Raw genomic sequence first — 19,089 nt, forward strand, 5'->3', positions numbered from 1 at the left:
ATCATAAGACTTCCTTGTGAATGTGAATCAATGAGGCAGTTCTGGAGAGGCAGAAAAGTCAGTGATGGGAGGACTTTGGTGGCTCTGGGTGCTAGAAATGCTTTCATCCAGCGAATCATGGTGGGGCGTCACCACACAGACCCAACCTGCGTGAGGCAGCCACCTCAGACTTCACACAGCTCCGCACGTGGCTTTCACCGGCCGTGGAGAAGGTCTCCCGGGATGGGTGTGGATGGTCACACAGCACACTAGAGCTCCTCTTTTAGGAGGAAAATAAGCGGAGTCCCTGATCAGGCATTTTATTTTTAAAAAAATCAAAGAAGTCCAATTTTATGTGAAAGCTGAATCAGATAACTTATTAATCAAGCCAATTCAGAAGCTGAGATCTCTTAATTAAACGTGCTGTCTCTAGCTATACCTGGATGGCAGCGTCAGTTTCTTTGGTGAGAGGAGAAAACATACTCGGGCGTCTTAATTTGTCTATTGCAATCTAATAACTCAATTACGTTGTAATAGAAAAATGAGCTGTGAAGGAAATTGAGAGAAACACACTAATTTCCCTGGGTTTAATTAGCTAAGTAGAAATCACAGCTCTCATAATCACAGACACGGATTAATTACCAAAACCAAATGGTGATGACCAAAGCACCAAAGGGTTTGGCTTCAGGAGTGAGGGGTGTGTGTGTGTGCAGGGGTGAGAGGTGTGTGTACTGTGTGTGTGCAGGGGTGTGTGTGTATGGGGTATGCAGGAGTGAAGTGTATATGTGTGTGACATGTTTAAGAGTGAGGTGTGTGTGGTGTGTTCAGGAATGAGGTGTGTGTGTGTGTGTGTGTGTGTGTAGGGGAGGCAGTCACACTCATCAGTGCACAGGCCTAAAGCAAATGGTCAGAATGCGCAGGTCACTTTTTAAATGTCAGTATATCACCATCTAATTACTGGGATGGAATGTGCTACTTACTCTCAATGGAGTTGGGCAGTTGGAACCATTAAGCACTTGAATTTGTTTGCTTTTTTATTATCACCTAGATTTTTAAATCAACCCTAATCAACCCCTAGCAGGAAATCAAAGATTCACTTTTCCTTCTCTGATTCGTATCCGCTCGAAGTCATGGTAATAGTTCTATTGTGTTTATCACCAAAAAGCAAGATATTTTATTATATAATTAAGCCTGGTTTTCAAGTGGGCCTAATTTTGCCTAAAAGTTGGTCCTGGAAAAGTTTATTTTTTTTATATTTTTAAATTTCTGTCCCCATTTATAAAACAAACCTGTGGGCAGGCATACTTTCAGCCTAAAGTAAGTCATTTTTAGCCACTGTCAGGTCTGCACAGCAAATTATTGTCAACACTCATGTGAAATAACCAACATGGTACAAGGTAAATGTAAATGGTGACCATCTTAATTCATGAACATTCTCTTGTAATAAATCACGAATATGCACATAGAATATAATATTGTAATATTCCTTGGCTGTTGAGAATCTCTAGGTAACAGATAAAATGATGGTTTAGATAATATTCAGGTAGTACCTCTGTCCTTGGCTTTTAAGAACTCTTATTACTGACCGATCCCAACTCTGTTCGTCTCTGATTCAAGCTGAGGGCTTGCTGTGTGATTGCATGACTGGAACACGTGCCGGGGACACAGGGCCTCCCTTGGAACACTTAACTGATAGGGAAGGTGGTTCTCAAATGTGAGGCTCCACAGGGCACTAAAGTGAGGTCCCAGGTTTGGACTGGAGCCATCCAGGTGAGCTCCGAGGCTGGCCAGAGCGATGTGGAGTCCTGATGCCTGTGCTTGCCAAATGGGCCGTTGCTTTGTCATTACAGCGTGACTGAAACCCTTCTGCCCCCCGAACTGGAGGACTCTCAGCTGGGTCTGAGTGTGAGTCAATGAATTCCCACTCTTTTATGTGCTTTTTTTTTTTAAGATTTGGGGGTATCATGCAATGCTTGTGTGTTTTTGCAGGGCTCTTCTCCACTATTTTAATGCACAAACTGGTCGTAGCAAGCAACAGGCCTTTCTGTTTCCTTATCTTTGTGTTTGGAACCTGCCAACTCCACTCTGCAGAATGTCTTTTGCTTGACTTCTGTCATCTCCCTGTGCTGTGTGTGAAACAGCGGAACTTGTTTCTCCCACCAAACTTTACTTTTGTGCCTCTTAGCCCACTTTCCAACCCCTCCCCTACTCTAGGCAGCACTGTTTTGCTTCTTGACTTGCACACGTGGTAGAGCAGTGTGGCGCTGGCCACAATGCTGTGCCTCATATGCCTGAGAGGTTTACCTCTTCCCACCTCCCTCTGAGTTGAGTTTGAGAAGCCCAAGATCTCAATGTAGGTACGATGCTGGGGCAAGGGCACTTCGAGTCTCTGTGTAAGGTGAAAAGGAATCCGTAGGATCCATTCGGAATCTGTAGAGCACATGGAAATGTTGCACGTCGATTCCAGCATCAATGCTCATGTTCATTCCTTTGATTTCTGTAATCCACAGCATGATCAGAGCGGTGGAGACCCAGACATGCCCAGAGTCCGTAATGAAAGTGAGGAGGGATGTGAGCCTTTTCCTCCTGGGAAGGAAATCTGGCAGCTTAAAGCTCAGATCTCACATAATCAGGAATGTGATTGCATGCTTTAATTAAATTAAAACTCATACTCACTGTTACGAGGTTACATGCCTTTTCTTAATACTTGGCATGAAACACTCAGCATTGGTTGAGGAGGCAACATTTTGTGTAATCAGATTTCAAGGTGTAACTTGACTTTTGTCGAGCCAGTTGGTAAACCTGAGGACCATATAATTTTGGACTTCTCTCAGTAGAAGTTTTATAGTTTTTACAAATCCTTTTTCTGCCACTTTGGTTATTTCTGGATGTTGCTTGGATACTAAAGCGGAACTCTGTTTATCAGAAGTGGTTGATTTGCATGATTTGCAGACACAGTTGCTTCAAAGCACTTGTTTCATTTGTATGCATCGGGCACAGCCTTTTCTCTTTCATTCAGTGTTAGTAGCCCTTTGAATATGTAATAATAAAAGTAAAAGCATGCTGTGTCCTGGCTCATCCGTGTGTGTGGTGTGATGCACAGCATGAAGCCTGGCAAACTCAACTGTGCTGTAGTTAACCTTATGTTTCTAGGGTTTGGGTGTATCCATCTGCAAGATTCTTCCTCCTTCCGTTAGGGTTATTGCACACTACTCATCACATTTGCATTGAGGGCATCACTTTGCTTTAAATTTTTCAAATACAGTACCTGCTTGAGAGTGAGAAACCTTTCATTTTTCAAAACATAACAATGAGTATGTTACAAAAGACTAGTGCGTTTGAAAGTGCAGATGTTATCTTGATAGCGATAGTACTGTGTGAGAGCAGGACTTGAGCGTTCTCTTGCACAGCTTAGGCTAAATCAGTTGGGAGATGGTTGAAGTCAGATCTGTCCCACCCCTAGACATGAGACTCCCTTCCCCTCAGCAGCATGGCTGGTTCTGGGAATGGATACCACGGATGTTCCGAGTAATCCTGTCCCTGGGCTCAGATCCTCTGTGCAAATGAGTACACTAACCTGATTTCAAGAGGTTGCTGCGGGAAATTCTCACTCTCTCTGGCCTGGCCTGACAACCTCGTTACTGAGTTCCCAAGACTGATGGCCCCATTGTGGGCTAGCTGCTTCTGGGTGTTCTCTCAAACTAAGCAGGAAGAGGAAGACTTCTCCAAGGGCAGATCCATCAACTGGGTTATGGAAGAGTCTATTTGGAATGTTTTCCTCTATGCACTGGATGAGCTCCCAGTCTGGTGCTGTCCACAGTTCAGTTGATCCTTTGCTGTGTGGGAAAGCCTGCATGCAAAGCTCAGAGCACTGGTCCTGGGGAGGGAGGGGCACTTAATGCTGATACCTATCTTTGTGTACTTCTATGCTTAGAGAAACATGTCCCAATGCAATTCTCAAAGAGGGAGGTCATAGATTTCCCTGGGAATTTGTGGATGAGGCGGGCACGTTTCTGGAGCTGTTCAATGTGAGATTCATTGATTTCTGCTTCCTTGCTCTAGGAAGGACACTGATGAATAGTCAGGTGCCTTAGCAATGATACATGTTTCATTTCTCTGAAAATCACTGTTATTGATACGTGTACTCATCCAAGCCATAAGAGAGGCATTGGGTTGCTACAGTACTGATAAATCCTGGGAGAAACACCAAGAAGAGGAGAGGAGAGAGCTGCAGAACAAAGATCTTATAAAATGAAGCAGTAGTTACAGCTCAGTTCCTTTGTCTTGGAATGTGCACAAGTCGCTGTGGATGAGACAGTTAAGCATATCGCATGCTGATATCCAGTGTGGCAAAGTGTTAGCCAGGGGAACAGCACAATTAACTTGAAAGCACGGCTTTCTCCATGTTTCTTCACACGGTGTAGTTCTGTGTATTCAAGTAACGTATCAAGCTCAAAGAGCCAGCCTGGAGAATTTAGTACAAGTCACACCATTCTAGTGTGCAGAAGGAAGACTCGGTCGTTTTCTCTCCTCCGTGTATGGAGAAAGGGAGCTGTGCTTACAGATCGAATTAAACTTTCTAGACCCAATTTATTAGATGAAATGCAGTTCTAAAACATTTAAATATTTAAGAAGTGTTTTCCATTCACTGGAGATTGATAGCCCCAAGGATTGTCCTGGAGTTAAAGGCATTCATGGTCTTTGTTGATTCATTGGCAGAAACATGAAGAAGTTAGTGAAAGGAAAATCACTTGAGAATTCATGTGATTTGGCAGGAAAATAGCTCTGGACTAAGGGTGAGGTATTTCTCATTTTTGCCCCAGGACCATCTTCAGATCTATAGCCTCGGATTGGCTAAGCCTACATAGTTTCCAGGCATGCATCTTCAACACGGACCCCTGCTCATCCAGGACTAATCATCTCTTGCATGACCTGGTAGTGGTTAAATTAGAAGGAAGGCATTAAAAATGTGTAACAAGGCCCAGTGCAATGGCTGATTGGCTAAATCCTCCCTTTGCAACTGCAAGGATCCCATATGGGCAAACAGTTCATGTCTGGTTGCTTTGCTTCCTATCCAGCTCCCTGTTTGTGGCCTGGGAAAACAGTAGGGAATGGCGCAAAGCCTTTGCAATACCAAGTGATGCCGACTCCAGAAGGTTTATCAAGTACCTGGACTGCTTCTGCAGCAGCAGATTCCTGAGCTGTTGCTGTTCAGCCACCATTTTCTCATTGAGACGTGTGTGTTGTGCCCAGTTGCATTAGAGTTTTGGGTGTGGTAAAGCTACAGTGACCATAGTGGCTCAGCATGATGACAGCTGCTGGGCAAAGGGAGATGACTGGGTAGAGGAGGGGAATGAGGTGTGCAGATTTTTCACTCTCATTGTGAATATGCACAGCAAGATCAAAATGCTAGGTATGCTTCCTGTGTGTGTGTGCCCTGCTCCATTGCTCAGTTCCGTACTTGTAGGCCAGCATCTTTGGCCTGGCAGGCTTCATCTGAGTTGATTGCTTGAGTTGAACGCATTTACTTACAATATAAGTGAATTTTCAAACCCATCCCACCCGCTATGGGTCTGAAATAAATGTTGATTGTCTCTCCAGCAAGTGCAACTCTAGCCTTCCAAGAGGAGATCAAAACAGCATGCTTCTAACACATTCTCTGTTTTCTGCTCTTTTTCCACCTGTGGATTTATGAACATGTTCTTTCCAATTATCATGCTAATAGCCCATTTGTCTCTTCTGTTGTGGTGTTTGATTTGCTCACCTGTGGATGGTTCTCTGTAAGAAAGGGTGAGCTTCTGTATTCTGCAATCATGAAACTCCGTGCATCAGGTCCCCCAGTGTGTGCTGGGTGATCCCTCAATCTGAGAGTGCACAGTCCCTCCACCAATCGCAGTTCCAAATGGTTTGTTCCTACTGACTTAACGGCTCAGCTCTAATTGAATCCTGATGGGAAGCTGGGTTACTATCTAAAGTGGGCCTTCTTATTTTGCCAGGATGGTGGTGAAGGGTCCATTTCTTTGTGTTCTTTTAAAAGATGTGTTTATATATTTGAAGGTGGCCCACTCAGTTGGGCTGGGCCTACAGAATTCATTGGTTTGCATGAGAGATGGAGGTGGAAACAGAACTGACCTAGGGGAAGGATGTCTTCTAATCACCATGATTATTGGTGCAACAAGGGCGAAAACCTCAGCCATTTTAAAGCTTCAGCCATCATAACACCTTGTCTCATAGCAGATCAATACCACCGTGGACTCCTCTACATTCAAAACAAAACCAAGCACACAGCCAACCCTGTACTAGTCCCCATCTCACTCCACCCTCTGCGTTTATTTCATCCACCGAATGTGAGAAGCCTATAAAAGCTACCTCAGCCCTGCCCACTGCCCTCTACTCAAAACGCTACAGCTCCCCAAAATTGGAAGAGAGGGTCTCTGACAGGAGCTCGCTCCTTAGGGGTGCTGGCAGCTGGCCAGCTTTGCAAATGTATTTCCCTTTAATAAATTCATTGTGATTATGAGTTTGTACACTCTCTTATTCCGTGCTTCTTTTCTTACGCTTAAGAACTTGTTGTATATGCTATACTACACACCGGTATGTAAATGTAAATTCTAGAATCACTTGATTAAAAACTTGAGAGAAAGATGTGTGTGTGGGGATAACTGGTTGTCTTCTAAGAAGACTGCCAGTTTGTTGTCCTGGCAGCAAGGAGGGAGCAGTTCCGTTTATCGCCTTCCTGCAGCCTTCGCTGTTTTTATTTGGGTGTTGTTGATTTTTGATGTTTTGTTTATTAATTTGTTATTTGGGAAGCAGAAAAATAGAGAGTTCCCATTTACTCTTTCACTCCGTAAATTCCAGCCGTGAGCCAGGATGAGTTGAGGAGGTTGGGAGTTTGGAATTCAAGCCTGGTGTCCGATGTAGATGAGCCGGACTCAGTTACTTGAACCAGTTTCCTCTTATGGGTAGTAGGCTGAGGGAGTCGGCACCCCACAAGAATGTGAAACTCAGTGAGTTTGGAGCACATGGAAGTCACAGTGTGTTAACCCCCAGGCTAAATCCCTGCTGTACTTGTTGGCTTCAGTAGGATTTCCTACTAGAAGTTAGGTTTTCTCCAGGGACTGATGTGCTTCAGCTTTCCATGTCCCAGTGAGCAATTTCTTTATATATTTTAGTGAAGCATTAAAGTTTTGTGTTTATATATTATGAAAGATATTTTTAGAATCTGTGAGTTTGATGTTTTTAATTGATACAGGATTTTTAAGTTTGTATATTTATTCTTTGTTCAGTTTGGGTAGCTTCCATCTTGCAAGTAGTTCTGTGTTTCCTTTAGATAGCCTAATGTAATGCATTGATGTGAGATTGGTCCTAGCACCCTCTTTGCACCGTGTACCATTCAGAACATTAGCAGCCCTACCCCTCCCGCCCTCTCATTCCACCTGTGGTCCTTTGTGACATTGGCCCTAGCATCCTCTTAGCACTGTGTAATATTTAGGGCATCAACAGCCCTACCCCCTTTCACTCCATCCATGGTCCTTAGTGACTACTGACTTTTTGAGAAGTCTGGTTGTGGATTTAGGTTTTCTATTGATCTTTCAAAAAACAATGCATTTTCATTACATTATTTTTCTCTATTGTTTTCAGCTTCATTGATCTTTTTAATGTTTATGTCTTTCTGTGTATTTTTCAATATTTGTTCTACTTTTATTTTCTTCGTCTATGGGTTTTAGTTGTGGAATTACATATTTCTTTGAAATAGTAGCATATAGTGCTTTTTTTCTTCTAAGCACTTCTTTATAACATTTTGATATGTTGCAATTTCATTTTCATTTAGCTAAAAACACTTTTGAAAGGCTTTTTTGAGAATCGAAACAAGAGAGAGAGATTGATGAAGGAATGGAATGAGACCGAGAGAGACAAGTTCTTGAATTTGCTGTTTTATTCCCCAAATGGAAAAATAAATTAAAAAATAAATGAATAAAATTTAAAATACCAGGGCTCAGCCAGGCCAAATTCGGAAGCCAGGAAATCTGTCTGTGTCACTCATATTGCTAGCAGGACCTACGCTTTTTGTCCTATCTTCTCTGCCCTGCAAGGTGCATGAGCAGGAAGCTGGATGAGAAGCAGGGCGCATGGAACTTAAAGCACAACTCATACAGGGACGCTGGTGTCACAGTGGTTATTTAGCTTGCTGTTCCACAACCCCAGCTTTGTAAGTTAACATACTGTTTGAAATTTATCTGACCATGAGTTGATTATTTGTTCATTGGAAGAATGAGAGAGAGAGGAGGACAGAGAGGGGAATCTCACTCCTTCAGAGGCTGAAAGTCAAAACTTAGACCAAAGTCAGGAATCGGAAACTTCATCCTGGTCTCCCACATGAGAGGCACAGGGTCAAGTGCTTGAGCCATGTGCCATTGGCTTTCCAGGGTTGTAGCAGAAAGCTGTATTAAACTGTGTTAGAGGTAGAACAGCTAGGAAGTGGAACCAGCAATCTGATACATGAGCACTGCAAGCTTGCTGCAGCCCACATCACTCCACTGTCCCAACAGGCCAGTTACGTGTATATAGGTTAACTTACAAGCATTTGGAGAATTGCTCTTGTCCCTCTCAAATTTCCCACTCCTCTCCCAATACCCCCTATGAAATTATAATAGTGTAGTCCTTCATAAACAGCCATAAGTCCATCATTCAGCTATTTGAGTATATCCTGATATTTTGGGCATGGACAATGGCAGAGTGTCCAGCATCCTATTGTCCAGATATATTTAACAGTTTCTTTGGGAGTCCATCTTCAATTTAGAAATAGAGAGACATAATATATTGTATCCTCACATCTGGACATGATAGTCTCTATTACACAGTTGCCATACGTCCCCTTAAATGAAAAGCCACAAAACAATATCAACAAGAAGAAGGGAAATAGAAAATTTACAACAACATGAAGTTAAATAACATACTACAGGATGGACAATGTGTCACTAAAGAAATGAGAAAGTAAATAACCTTCTTGAAGAAAACGATGCTACTGTGTGACCTATGAGTCGGTGGCAGGGCGTTTCGTGCCCTGTGTCTGAGCAGCGGCCCACCTCATGGCTCCCTGAACTCAAACACCAGGATGAGTTCAATCTCAGGATCCAGCAGGACCCGCTCTGCAGCACCTGCCACAGCATTCTGCTGTATCCTTGGGAACGCTGGTTCTAATGCTTCCTCCTCTCTCCGCAGGGGGCCTCTGCATCGCCCAGTCCGTGAGAATACCGCAGGAACGAAAAGACAGAAGCATCGACTTTGACCGAATCATCAGACAGCTCCTGGACACCCCCAACTCCAGGGCCGTCGTGATTTTTGCCAACGACGAAGACATCAAGTAAGGGTGGATGGTGATCTGGTTAATACGTGTTTTGCAAACCAAAGAGGGACTGGAGATAAGGACGCTGGCAGGGCACCAGGGAGGCTGGGGGGGGGGGGCGGCTAGAGCAGCTGTCCCAGCACAGCCAAGGCTGAACAGGCTTTCTGGTCGCTGCATTCGACCAGGGAGGTCCCAGTGTGTCACCGTTAACAATGAAAGCACACTGTTATCGGAGTGACGAGAGCAAACACTGGACATCTTAAATTCATAGCTTAGTGTAACAGAAACGGTTTCTTTTAGTGTTACAAAAAAAAAATCCTCATCCACCATGGCTGAACTTGACCTCACTATGTTCAGAAACAAACACGTCCCAGCTCAGCTTGCTCCGGTCCACCGGCCCTTTTTTATTGCTTCTCTCAAACCCACTGAAGCTCAGAAATCAGCCTCAAGTCTTGACTTGCTTGGTAACCAGCTGTTGCGTTCCTGGCTAAGCCATGTCTCGCCAGTCTGAGATGTTTCTAGAACATAGGTGCTCCCTGCTTTATTTTGTGAACCTTACCACCATAATCTAGAATGATTTTCTTGTTTATTTGCCTTGGAGTAAGTGGTGTTAACACTTGATTATCAAGTTAAAATCCTAGCAGAATCCTGGCCAGCACAGTGCTGCCTGCCCCATCTGCTGCTGGTCAGGATCTGTCACCCCAGAGTTGGTGCCTGCTGGCTAACTTCCGACCGTGCTGGGGAGCCCCTTGGATCCTCTTGGTGGGTGTGAGCATCCTCCCCTGCAGGTTGGGGTCTTTGGGCAGCACCCCAGCAGGGAGGGCCCTGGCTAGCTACCGTCTATCCTGTGTTCCAGTTGATAAACTATGCATGCACTGTTGTTCATTTAGCTGCTCCCCTTCTGGTTGGCAACTCTTTTTTAAAGGCTATCATTATTATATAATTTGTGTGCTAGCCAAAATGCATGCATCTAACGTAATTTTTTTTTAAACCTGCACAGTAGTTTCAAATATGTAAAGCAAATTGTGAAGGGGCACAGTGGGTCCCCTATATTTGTGGTAATTATTTATCATTTTTAACAGCTATCACATAGTGTAAGTAGTAAGATTAGATATTTATGTTTGAGTCCGGCTTCTCATCTTTATAAATACTGCTTTCAAGAACTTCTTTTCCTATAAACGTGTGCTGAAATATGAATGTACAAGTAGATCATATCAATGTACTTTGTATTATACAATATATAAGCACATGATATTAATATACAAATGCAAAATAATGTCCAAACATGTCATATTATGCATTTATCTTCTGAGCATTTACAAGATAGATTCCTAGAAAGGGAAAATTTTGTAAGACAAAGATAGATGTCTGCTTCACTCAATGCAAATATTGTCTCCCAGAGAAATAGTGCTTATTTGCAAATGGCTCAGTGTGTGAGCCTTAAGTCTTTGCCTGTCTTGTATTTCACAAGAGCATGCTGTTTCAAAGTCCTTGACTGTTACATCTTGCCTGAACGTTTTACTGTCATCGTCCGCTCCTGCGGCCCGTGCCTCTCCTCTCTGCGTGTCCTTCCACACCGCTCCTGAACCTCTTCCCACCGCCCATGTCTGCCCACAGGCATCGAGGCTGGACTGCGAGCTGGAAAGAGTGTTGTCCACACTCCTGAGGGTCCGATCCGTCTTTGGTGAACACTGTCACCATGGGGAGGTCTCCCCGTGACGGCAAGCCTCCTGGGTATCAGGTCATCTGTCATTTAGATGCTCATCTTAGGGTTCCTGGCTTTGTTCCAGCCGCTAGCTGGGTTTCCTCCCTGGAACATTTGTGGCGTGAGCTTCAGGGATCCTTTGCAATTCCTTTACCCCATATTTTTACGTCTGTCTTGTGAGGCTTCCAGAAGGCTCTTCCTCCATTTCAGCATTTAGGCTCACATCTAGTGTCGGTTCCTGGGCACTCGGTTCTAACAGCTAAGCCTTCAGAAATTCCTCCTCATTGCTTCATTGTTTATGTCACTTGTGCCATTTTATGTGCATGACTCATTTAGAGTTGTGTTTTATTTATCTTTCAAATGTAAACATTTTATATTTAAATGTAAAAATTTATTTTTTAAGAAATTAAAAAGATGGTTTATTTTATTTGAAAGGAAGGGTTACAAGGCGGGTGAAAAGAGGTCTTCCATCCACCCAGTGGCTCACTGCCCCGTTAGCTGCAATGGCTGAAGCCAGGAGCTGCATCAGAGTCTCCCGTAGGGCTGTGGAGACCCAAGGACTAGGACCATCTTGTGCTGCTTTCCCAGGCCATCAGTAGGAAGTTAGATCAGATTGGAGCAGCCGAATCTTGAACCAGTGCTTCTGGGGAATGCAGGTGTTCCAGGAGGCAGCATCACCCATTGCACCATGAGGATGTGTCAAGAGTTTGCGTTTTCATGGCAGTGTGTACTCATCACCCTGGCAGAGGTGAAGGCTTTTTAAGTTCATTTCAATACGTAGCCCAGTGTTCAGGCTGTGGGAGACACTCAGTCAAATGGCAGCCCATGAAATGAATGAAGTTCCCAGTATGCTGAATGCTGTCATCATGCGTTTCTCTCTGGACTGGATAACATTTTACCGTGAGGTCCACATTGAGCACCGCAGCCCATGTGTGTACTCACACACAATGCGTGCTTCTGCTTTGGCTCGAATTCCAGCTTCACCTCCTGTGTGGTCTGCTCTGGTCCTGTCTCGTTTCTGTCCCTTGCCTCATACTGAACCAAGACTGTGTTTCAAGGCCCATTCCATGTGCCTTTGTGCAGGGCCCTGGTTCGAATCAACCCTCATCACAGCCATGGTATGTTCTGTTCTTGGGAAATTTTTCATGCTCTCTTTGCATTTGAGCTATGGAGCTGCCGTTCTGTTCTTTCTCTCCTTTCTGCTCTGGTTTGTTTGCAGCTCTACCAATGCCTTTCTTGGTGACCTCATTCATCCTTTTCTTTCTCTCTCTATGCATGTGTAGAGTGGGTAGTGGGTTGCTTCCAGCCTTCTGTGTGTTTTCTTACCTCGTGCACTGCAGGCGAAGCAGCTCCTGTGGGTGCTCTGGGGAGGGTGTTCCCTGCTCGGAGGCAGCGTGGGGTGGATGTACGCCATCCCCTGGGGGGCTGGGCTTTCTCCCGGTCACAGCCACGGGGACCGGGTGCTTAATGTGACCACACGTTGTGTTTCTTGGCAGTCACAGCACTCATCAATGCTGAGTTCGACAAGCAAGTGTTTGACTGTTCTCCAGATGTGATCCTAGACAGTAAGGTGACAAGTGCTGATAACTCACACTCCACTGCTACTTCTTTTTTGAGGAAATTTACACTGCGGAATGGAAATTTTGAGCTTTCTTGGAACATTAAGTTCAAATGCTTTGTCAGACAATAGCAGTGAGAAGACATTAATATCTAGGTTTTGAAGCTCAGATGAGTGCTAAATCAGTCAAGGGTACTGGTAATTTGGATTTTAGAGAAAATTATGTCTCTGAAACACTTTGTTCCGAATACCAAAGCAACACCTGCCCCTTACATTCACTGTGATGGAAAACGTCATTTCTTTTCTTAAAAGGAACTCTTAAATGTTATTTTTCTCCTGCTAGCCTAGAAAAATGAAAGGTTAGAGAAAATCACAAACAATTTAAGATAATTTCTTATAAAACCTGCAACACCACGTTAAAGAAAACCACCAACAACATCAGTTACAATGTTTACCATGTTTTTTTTTATATATACACAATGTTTCCAAACCAAATCAGTGTTGTATAGAATTGTATTTGCGCTCTTTGCAGTTCACAACACAAACGAGTCATTCTTGTACCCTAAATGTTTTTAAATGGCTTAGTCCTATTTATCTTTAAAATACTCATTTATGCTTTCATTTATTGACCCTCCAGTTGATGACAACAGCCAGAGGTGGGTAACAAATTGCCCTCCAAGAATTTCCAACAATGCGTTAAATTAGCCACGTGTCCCTCGTGTGGGTATCGGCTGGAACTTTTGCTGGTGCTTCGCCCACCCTTCACGGCCCATGCTGCTCCAAGATCATCTGCTCATGCCTACTGTGTTGTTAACATGTCCGTGCTATCTTGCATTTTCTGTGCTCCATTCTGGCCCCATGGTTTGCACATACTGTGCATGTATGTGTACATGCTGGAATGTTTTGTGTAGTTCATACTAGGGAAGAATTGAATGATCTTTTAAAAGTGGCACCTTTGGGCCAAGATTGTAAATATCTGGTTGTCTCCTACATTATGAGAATAACATATGCTTAGGAAAAGAAGAGAAAGGAACAGACTGGAAACACTTTTGAAGACAACCTGCAGGCTGAGCCTCGGTCGGCTTCAGTGTGCTTTGCTCTGGCGGCTATTTGAGCCCTGAGCTAGCCTGGGGTTTCCTGCGTAGGGTTGATGCGTTGCTGTTTTAAGCTCGTTTTAAATGTCGTCTGTGAAATCCTCTCGGATAGAATCTGGGTCACCTGTATCTCCACTATCCTCCCAACGTTGTCCTGTCATATTTATTATGATTACATAAATATCAGGCACACCAGTGTGTGGGTTTTTTTTTTAATTTCTGGAGTGAATATGGTAGTGGTTATAGTTATAGAGTTATCTTAGTTAGCATCGTCACAATTTATTGATTTATTTGCAAGCGCATGACACACAGTTATACTAAGAGAGAGAGAATTGTATCTTCTAGTTCACTTCTCAAATGACTCCAAAACTAGTCCAGTTCTGAACCAGGAGTCTCCTCTGAGTGTCCCACGTGGGAAGCAGGGTCCCTGCACTTGGGTCATCTTTTTGCTGCCCTTAGCAGGGAGCTGGATCAGACGTGGAGCAGCTGGACACAAGCTGTGCACGTTAGGGATATTGACCTTGCAGGCAGTGGCTTGACCTTCTCTGCCAGAGCACCAGCCCCTGAATAGTTCCTTTTTTGTTTGTTTCATTAGTACTTTTTCTATTTCATTTTATGGCACAGTCTCATAGGCTCTGGGGTTCCCCCAACCGCTCCATAAAGCCCTCCTCCTATATTGGATTCTTCCATATTGTTACAGTAGAACAGTTCATGTCCATGTCATTTCTTCATTTCAGGAATGGACCATGCAGAGAGTCCAGCATCTTATTGACCAGATAATTTCAATAGTTTCATTGGGAGACCATCCCTGGTCTGAAAGTAGAGCTGGCAGAGTATCATCCCCTCCAGTGAAAAGCCACAACACAACTTCAACAATTTACAACATCATGAAGTTAACTGACATGATATTGAGTGACCAATATGTTAGAAAATGCAAGTTCTTAATCACATCCTGTGACTACCTCATAGACATTTCAATTTTAGTTTATACACAACTGGCTGCTATACACCTTAAAATGGTTATACTACTCAGCTGTCTCGTGTCTATTTTAATTTTTATATTTAGCAGCTTATAGTACTTAAGTGTGATGTTTACTGAACTTTGCAAGTTTTAGGATAGTCCAAACAGGCTTATAACTCAAACATGCCACATGTTAACAATTGAGGAGCAGAACAGTTTTAGGAGGGCTGTGCAGATAAATCTTCAATACCTTAGTGAGGAGTAACTGATCTTTGCGTCCTACTTAGTAAGGTATGTGGGGGTACAAGCTGATTTTTTTCTGTCTGCTCTAACCTTTCCTATTGCTCTCTGTATATCTGATCTAATTTTGGGGGGCTCTGGAGCGACCCTGATGGTCATTGCAAGAGAGGGTGGGGAGCCAAAGTTGGTACTAAGTAAGGACCAGAGAGCGCTCCTCTCCCGAGTCTGGAATTAATGTCAGCTTTGTCACTTTTTGTTATACATGTTCATGTATGCGTAATCTCAATTTCATCATTTTTCTTTGACACATCCCTTACAATAAAAATTAGCTTTCTGTCATTCTCCACTCTATTGTCCCTAGATCTTTAGTAATTTTTACATTTTTGGGTTTTATTTTCCCTGTATTTGAAAGGGTGACGTAGGGAAGGAGATGACTGTTGTTTAAGATTTTCCATCCTGTGACTATCCCAGTGGAAGTAACAGGTGGGGCTGGTCCGGGCCAAAGCTGGAAGCCGAGAGCTCATTCAGGTCTCCCAAGTGAGTCGCAGGGCCCTGAGTACCGAGCCTTAGCTGCCGCCACCTGTGCTGCACTTCAACAGGGAGTGGAACTGGAGAGCAGAGGAGCCAGGTCTGATACAACATCTGGACAGCGTCTCAGCTGTTGTGCACATGTCTGCCCCTTCAAGGAAGTGATTTACACTTGGGAATAGCGAAGAATGAATTACAAGAGTCCTATGTATCGGAAGTTTAACAATTTGATTTCGAACATGGAGCTCATTGCTAAGCATTGGAATTCTAGATTGTGGTTAGCAGTGTTATAGCACAGCTGGTCGCCATCTCCTGGAACTCCAGCATTCCGTAGGAGGCAGAGTCAAGTCTTTGCTGCTCCACTTCAGATCCAGCTTCCTGCTAGTGCACTTGGGAAAACAGTGGAAGATGTCCCGTGCAACCATATGGGAGACCTCGATGAAGTGCCTGTATCTTGACTTTGACTTGGCCAAGGTCCACTTGTTGCAGCCAATTCAGTAGTAAGCCAATGAATGGACATTCTCCCTCAAGTGCATGCAACTCTCCTTTTTCCCTCTCTTCTTTCTCTCCTCTCTTCTCTCTGTTACCCCTTTCCCCCTGTAATTCTGCCTTCTTCATCTTTTAACTTGCTTTTCATTGGCAGGTTGAAGTCATTGCTATGTCATCATTTTTGCGTTTACTGTAAAAATGGAAATACAGTGTCACTTAGAGATTGGTGAATATCAGCTCCTATTTCTCAATGTGTAGCTTGATTTTTGTCTTGAAGCTAGTTCAGGGTGTTTTCATGAATTCCTGATATAAATATCTCAATCATAAAAACTATATATATACATATATATTATACATATATATACATATGTATATATACATATATATACACATATACATATATATAGTTTTTACGATTGAGATATTTATCTTAGAAATGTATGCTTACAATTTGTTTTTTGTTAAAAGATTTCAAAATATATGCATATTTGCTCTGAATGGATCTTCTGCATTTGGTCCAGAAATGTTTTATCTTTTCTTAATTGATTCTCTAACTTTTTAGTGTTTAACATCCTAGAATTTCCTTCAGTTTCTTCTCACATGATTTTAATTCCACATTTTGAATAGCCATACGTTTTTGGATGTGGTTTCTTAGTTTCTTCGTATCTTATTCTTGCAATTGGCTCGATGATCCATGTGTCTGCTGTTTCTCTTTCGTTCCACTTTCCCTTTCATTTCCCTCTGTCTTTTCTGATTGACACCAGAGATCGTCCTCACTGTGCGGCTCCTGGCGTTCTATGATCGACTATGGCAGCCGCACCCAGGGTGTGTGGAGGAGGGCTCCTCTGCAGATCATGATGCCGGGGCTCTGGGCATGTATGCACACGGCTCTCTGTCACACTGTTTCTCTGTGTTGGGATCTATACTTTTTTGAAGGTGATTCTCAGTGTTCCAGAACATCTGCTGTCTGCCTGCAATGACAGGTGCCATGTTCCCGGTCCTCTGTAAGATGAAGATGCCCAGAGCACTCCTAAGTATATGTACAAACCTACTGATTTTAGTCAACTCGCGCTCCCCACTCCAGTTTGCTTTCATGATTTGAGGGTTCATGTTCTCAGAATATTGGGCATGCATTTTCTTTTCTCCTTAAAAATAAATAACAGTTCCATCTCCTAACTGGAAGAAAGTGAAGAGCCGGGGTTTGCTGTCATATTTGACATTGCCCTTCATGCTCCTGTCTAAACCCTGCACCTACAGGGTGCTTAACTTGCGTCTCCAGCTCCTAGTACACAACTTCCTTAATGACACTTTCATATTTTTTTTCTTAAAAATCTTGTATGCATTATGTATATTTTGGGGGTATATCATAGCTGCATGGATATACTTGTCAGGGATGTGAACACTGGTACTTCTCTGCATTGGTGTGTAGTTTCTGGAGAGGAACAGCTGGCACTTGGGCATGCTTCCTGCTGCGCATGGGTTCAGCACATGTTCCCTTAGCGTAATGTGCTTTCCATGTCCATTTCCTCAGGCAGATCCTTGCAGCAGCCAAGAGAGCGGACCAAGTGGGCCACTTTCTCTGGGTGGGCTCAGACAGCTGGGGAGCCAAAATCAACCCACTGCACCAACACGAGGACATCGCAGAAGGCGCCATCACCATTCAGCCCAAGCGAGCGACCGTGGAAGGTATGGCTGTTAGCACCTGCAGTGCTAGCTAAGGCGCTGGCCAGTGCACCAAAGCATGTGTTCCTTTGAGGATTTGGTGTTCACACATAATATATGCAAGGTGGTTTCAGACTTGTATTCATAAGATGCAAATGAAGCCACACCTGGTGTATTTTTAAGGCTGTATTTCTCTTGGGAAGACATCATGCTATTTTCATAATAATAGTGTGATTTGCATGTACTGTTGTCTTCCCTTCCTGGCATGGAGCTTTCTGAAAGGTAAGTATCATGGTTAAAAGAAGTGAAACGATAGCAGGTCTCAGTAGCTGTGCCTGCACTGCAATGTCAGAGAAAATGCTTCCCCAGAGGAGACTAGCTGCTGGCTTCCTTCTTGGGTCGCTTCCAGGGCAGGGCCCCCCGCAGCTCCAGGCACAGCACCCCTCCCCAGCATCTCCTGACCATCTTGCACTGCATTCCTATCGGTCCTCATTCTCTTTCCTCTCTTGCCTTCTTAAATCATTTCTCCTTTCCTTGCTGCTTTGGGGACTTGCTGTGAGGCAGATGTACAGAGAGCGTTTCATGGGGTTCCTTCGGATCTAACAAAGCTGATTGCAATGAGTTTTTTAAAGAAGAAAACTTGTCTTGAAAACCCTTTGTCAGGGAGTGGAGACCCCCACTGCCTGTAGACCTCCTCTTTGGGTTTGGCTTCTGTTGAGTCTCCTCTCCAAAGATCCCTAACACATGCACTGCACATTAAGTAGAACTCTATCCCCTGAGAAAGGATCAAATATTTGCACTTGCATCTTTTCTCTCTCCACTCCAGTCTAATTAATTAATTTCCCCAGAAGGCTATGTGTTCTGTGTAGTCTTTTTCAAACATATCAGATAGTGGTCTGCTACTGTTGGCTTTCCATGTTATCCAGAGGAGATAAAAAATCCCATGAGTCACCTATGTTTTCATTGGGAAGTTTGAATTAATTTCACTCGGCAAGACATGTCCAGGGAAAAGTCCCCTGTGTTGCAATGTGCTTGCAGATGGATTGCAGGAATGAGAGACAACTTTCTAACTCTGGGTATAAGGTGCCTTGTCTTGTGCTAGGAATCGAGGAAACAGAAGGACCTGTAAGGCTCAATTTGAAAACACTTGGAGCTGAGTGAAAGTGGTCAGGAAGTCACTGCACTCATGCTGTGTAAGAACCATCCAGAGCATCCAGGAGGGTGGGAAGCCAGGCAGGTGCCACGATGATGCTGTACTTGGGGAAGACTTCTTCGAGGAAGTGACTCCCAGCACGAGGACCTCTCAGGACACAGGCCCCAGGAGAGGTGGGGCTGAAGGACTGAAGGACAGAGGAGCAGAAGCGCTGGGGGAAACTGCAGGTCATTGATTCCATTGCAAACCCCACTCCAGCTCTGTCTCCCTGCCCTCAGGACATTAGGAAGACATCAGGGTGATGAGCTCCTGTCCCGTTCTGGAATTTCTGCTTAGTCAGAAATTCTGCATGGGAGGAATTGGTGACCTTTGCA

At 43.9% G+C, this 19,089-nt stretch overlaps 1 protein-coding gene across 2 annotated transcripts in view; it reads left to right on the plus strand.

Annotated features, from left to right (window-relative positions):
• GRM7 (glutamate metabotropic receptor 7) overlaps nucleotides 1–19,089 on the plus strand; it is a 548,127-nt gene that overhangs the window by 277,684 nt on the left and 251,354 nt on the right. For both annotated transcript variants that reach the window (XM_040995106.1, XM_040995108.1), the window contains exons 3-4: nucleotides 9,202–9,343; nucleotides 17,432–17,586. In XM_040995106.1, coding sequence (XP_040851040.1) covers nucleotides 9,202–9,343; nucleotides 17,432–17,586 — 297 coding nt within the window. The remainder of the gene's footprint in view (nucleotides 1–9,201; nucleotides 9,344–17,431; nucleotides 17,587–19,089) is intronic.

The sequence above is a fragment of the Ochotona curzoniae genome, unplaced genomic scaffold (assembly GCF_017591425.1).
Source record: "Ochotona curzoniae isolate NIBS_2020 unplaced genomic scaffold, NIBS_Ocur_1.0 contig_908, whole genome shotgun sequence".
Taxonomy (NCBI): domain Eukaryota; kingdom Metazoa; phylum Chordata; class Mammalia; order Lagomorpha; family Ochotonidae; genus Ochotona; species Ochotona curzoniae.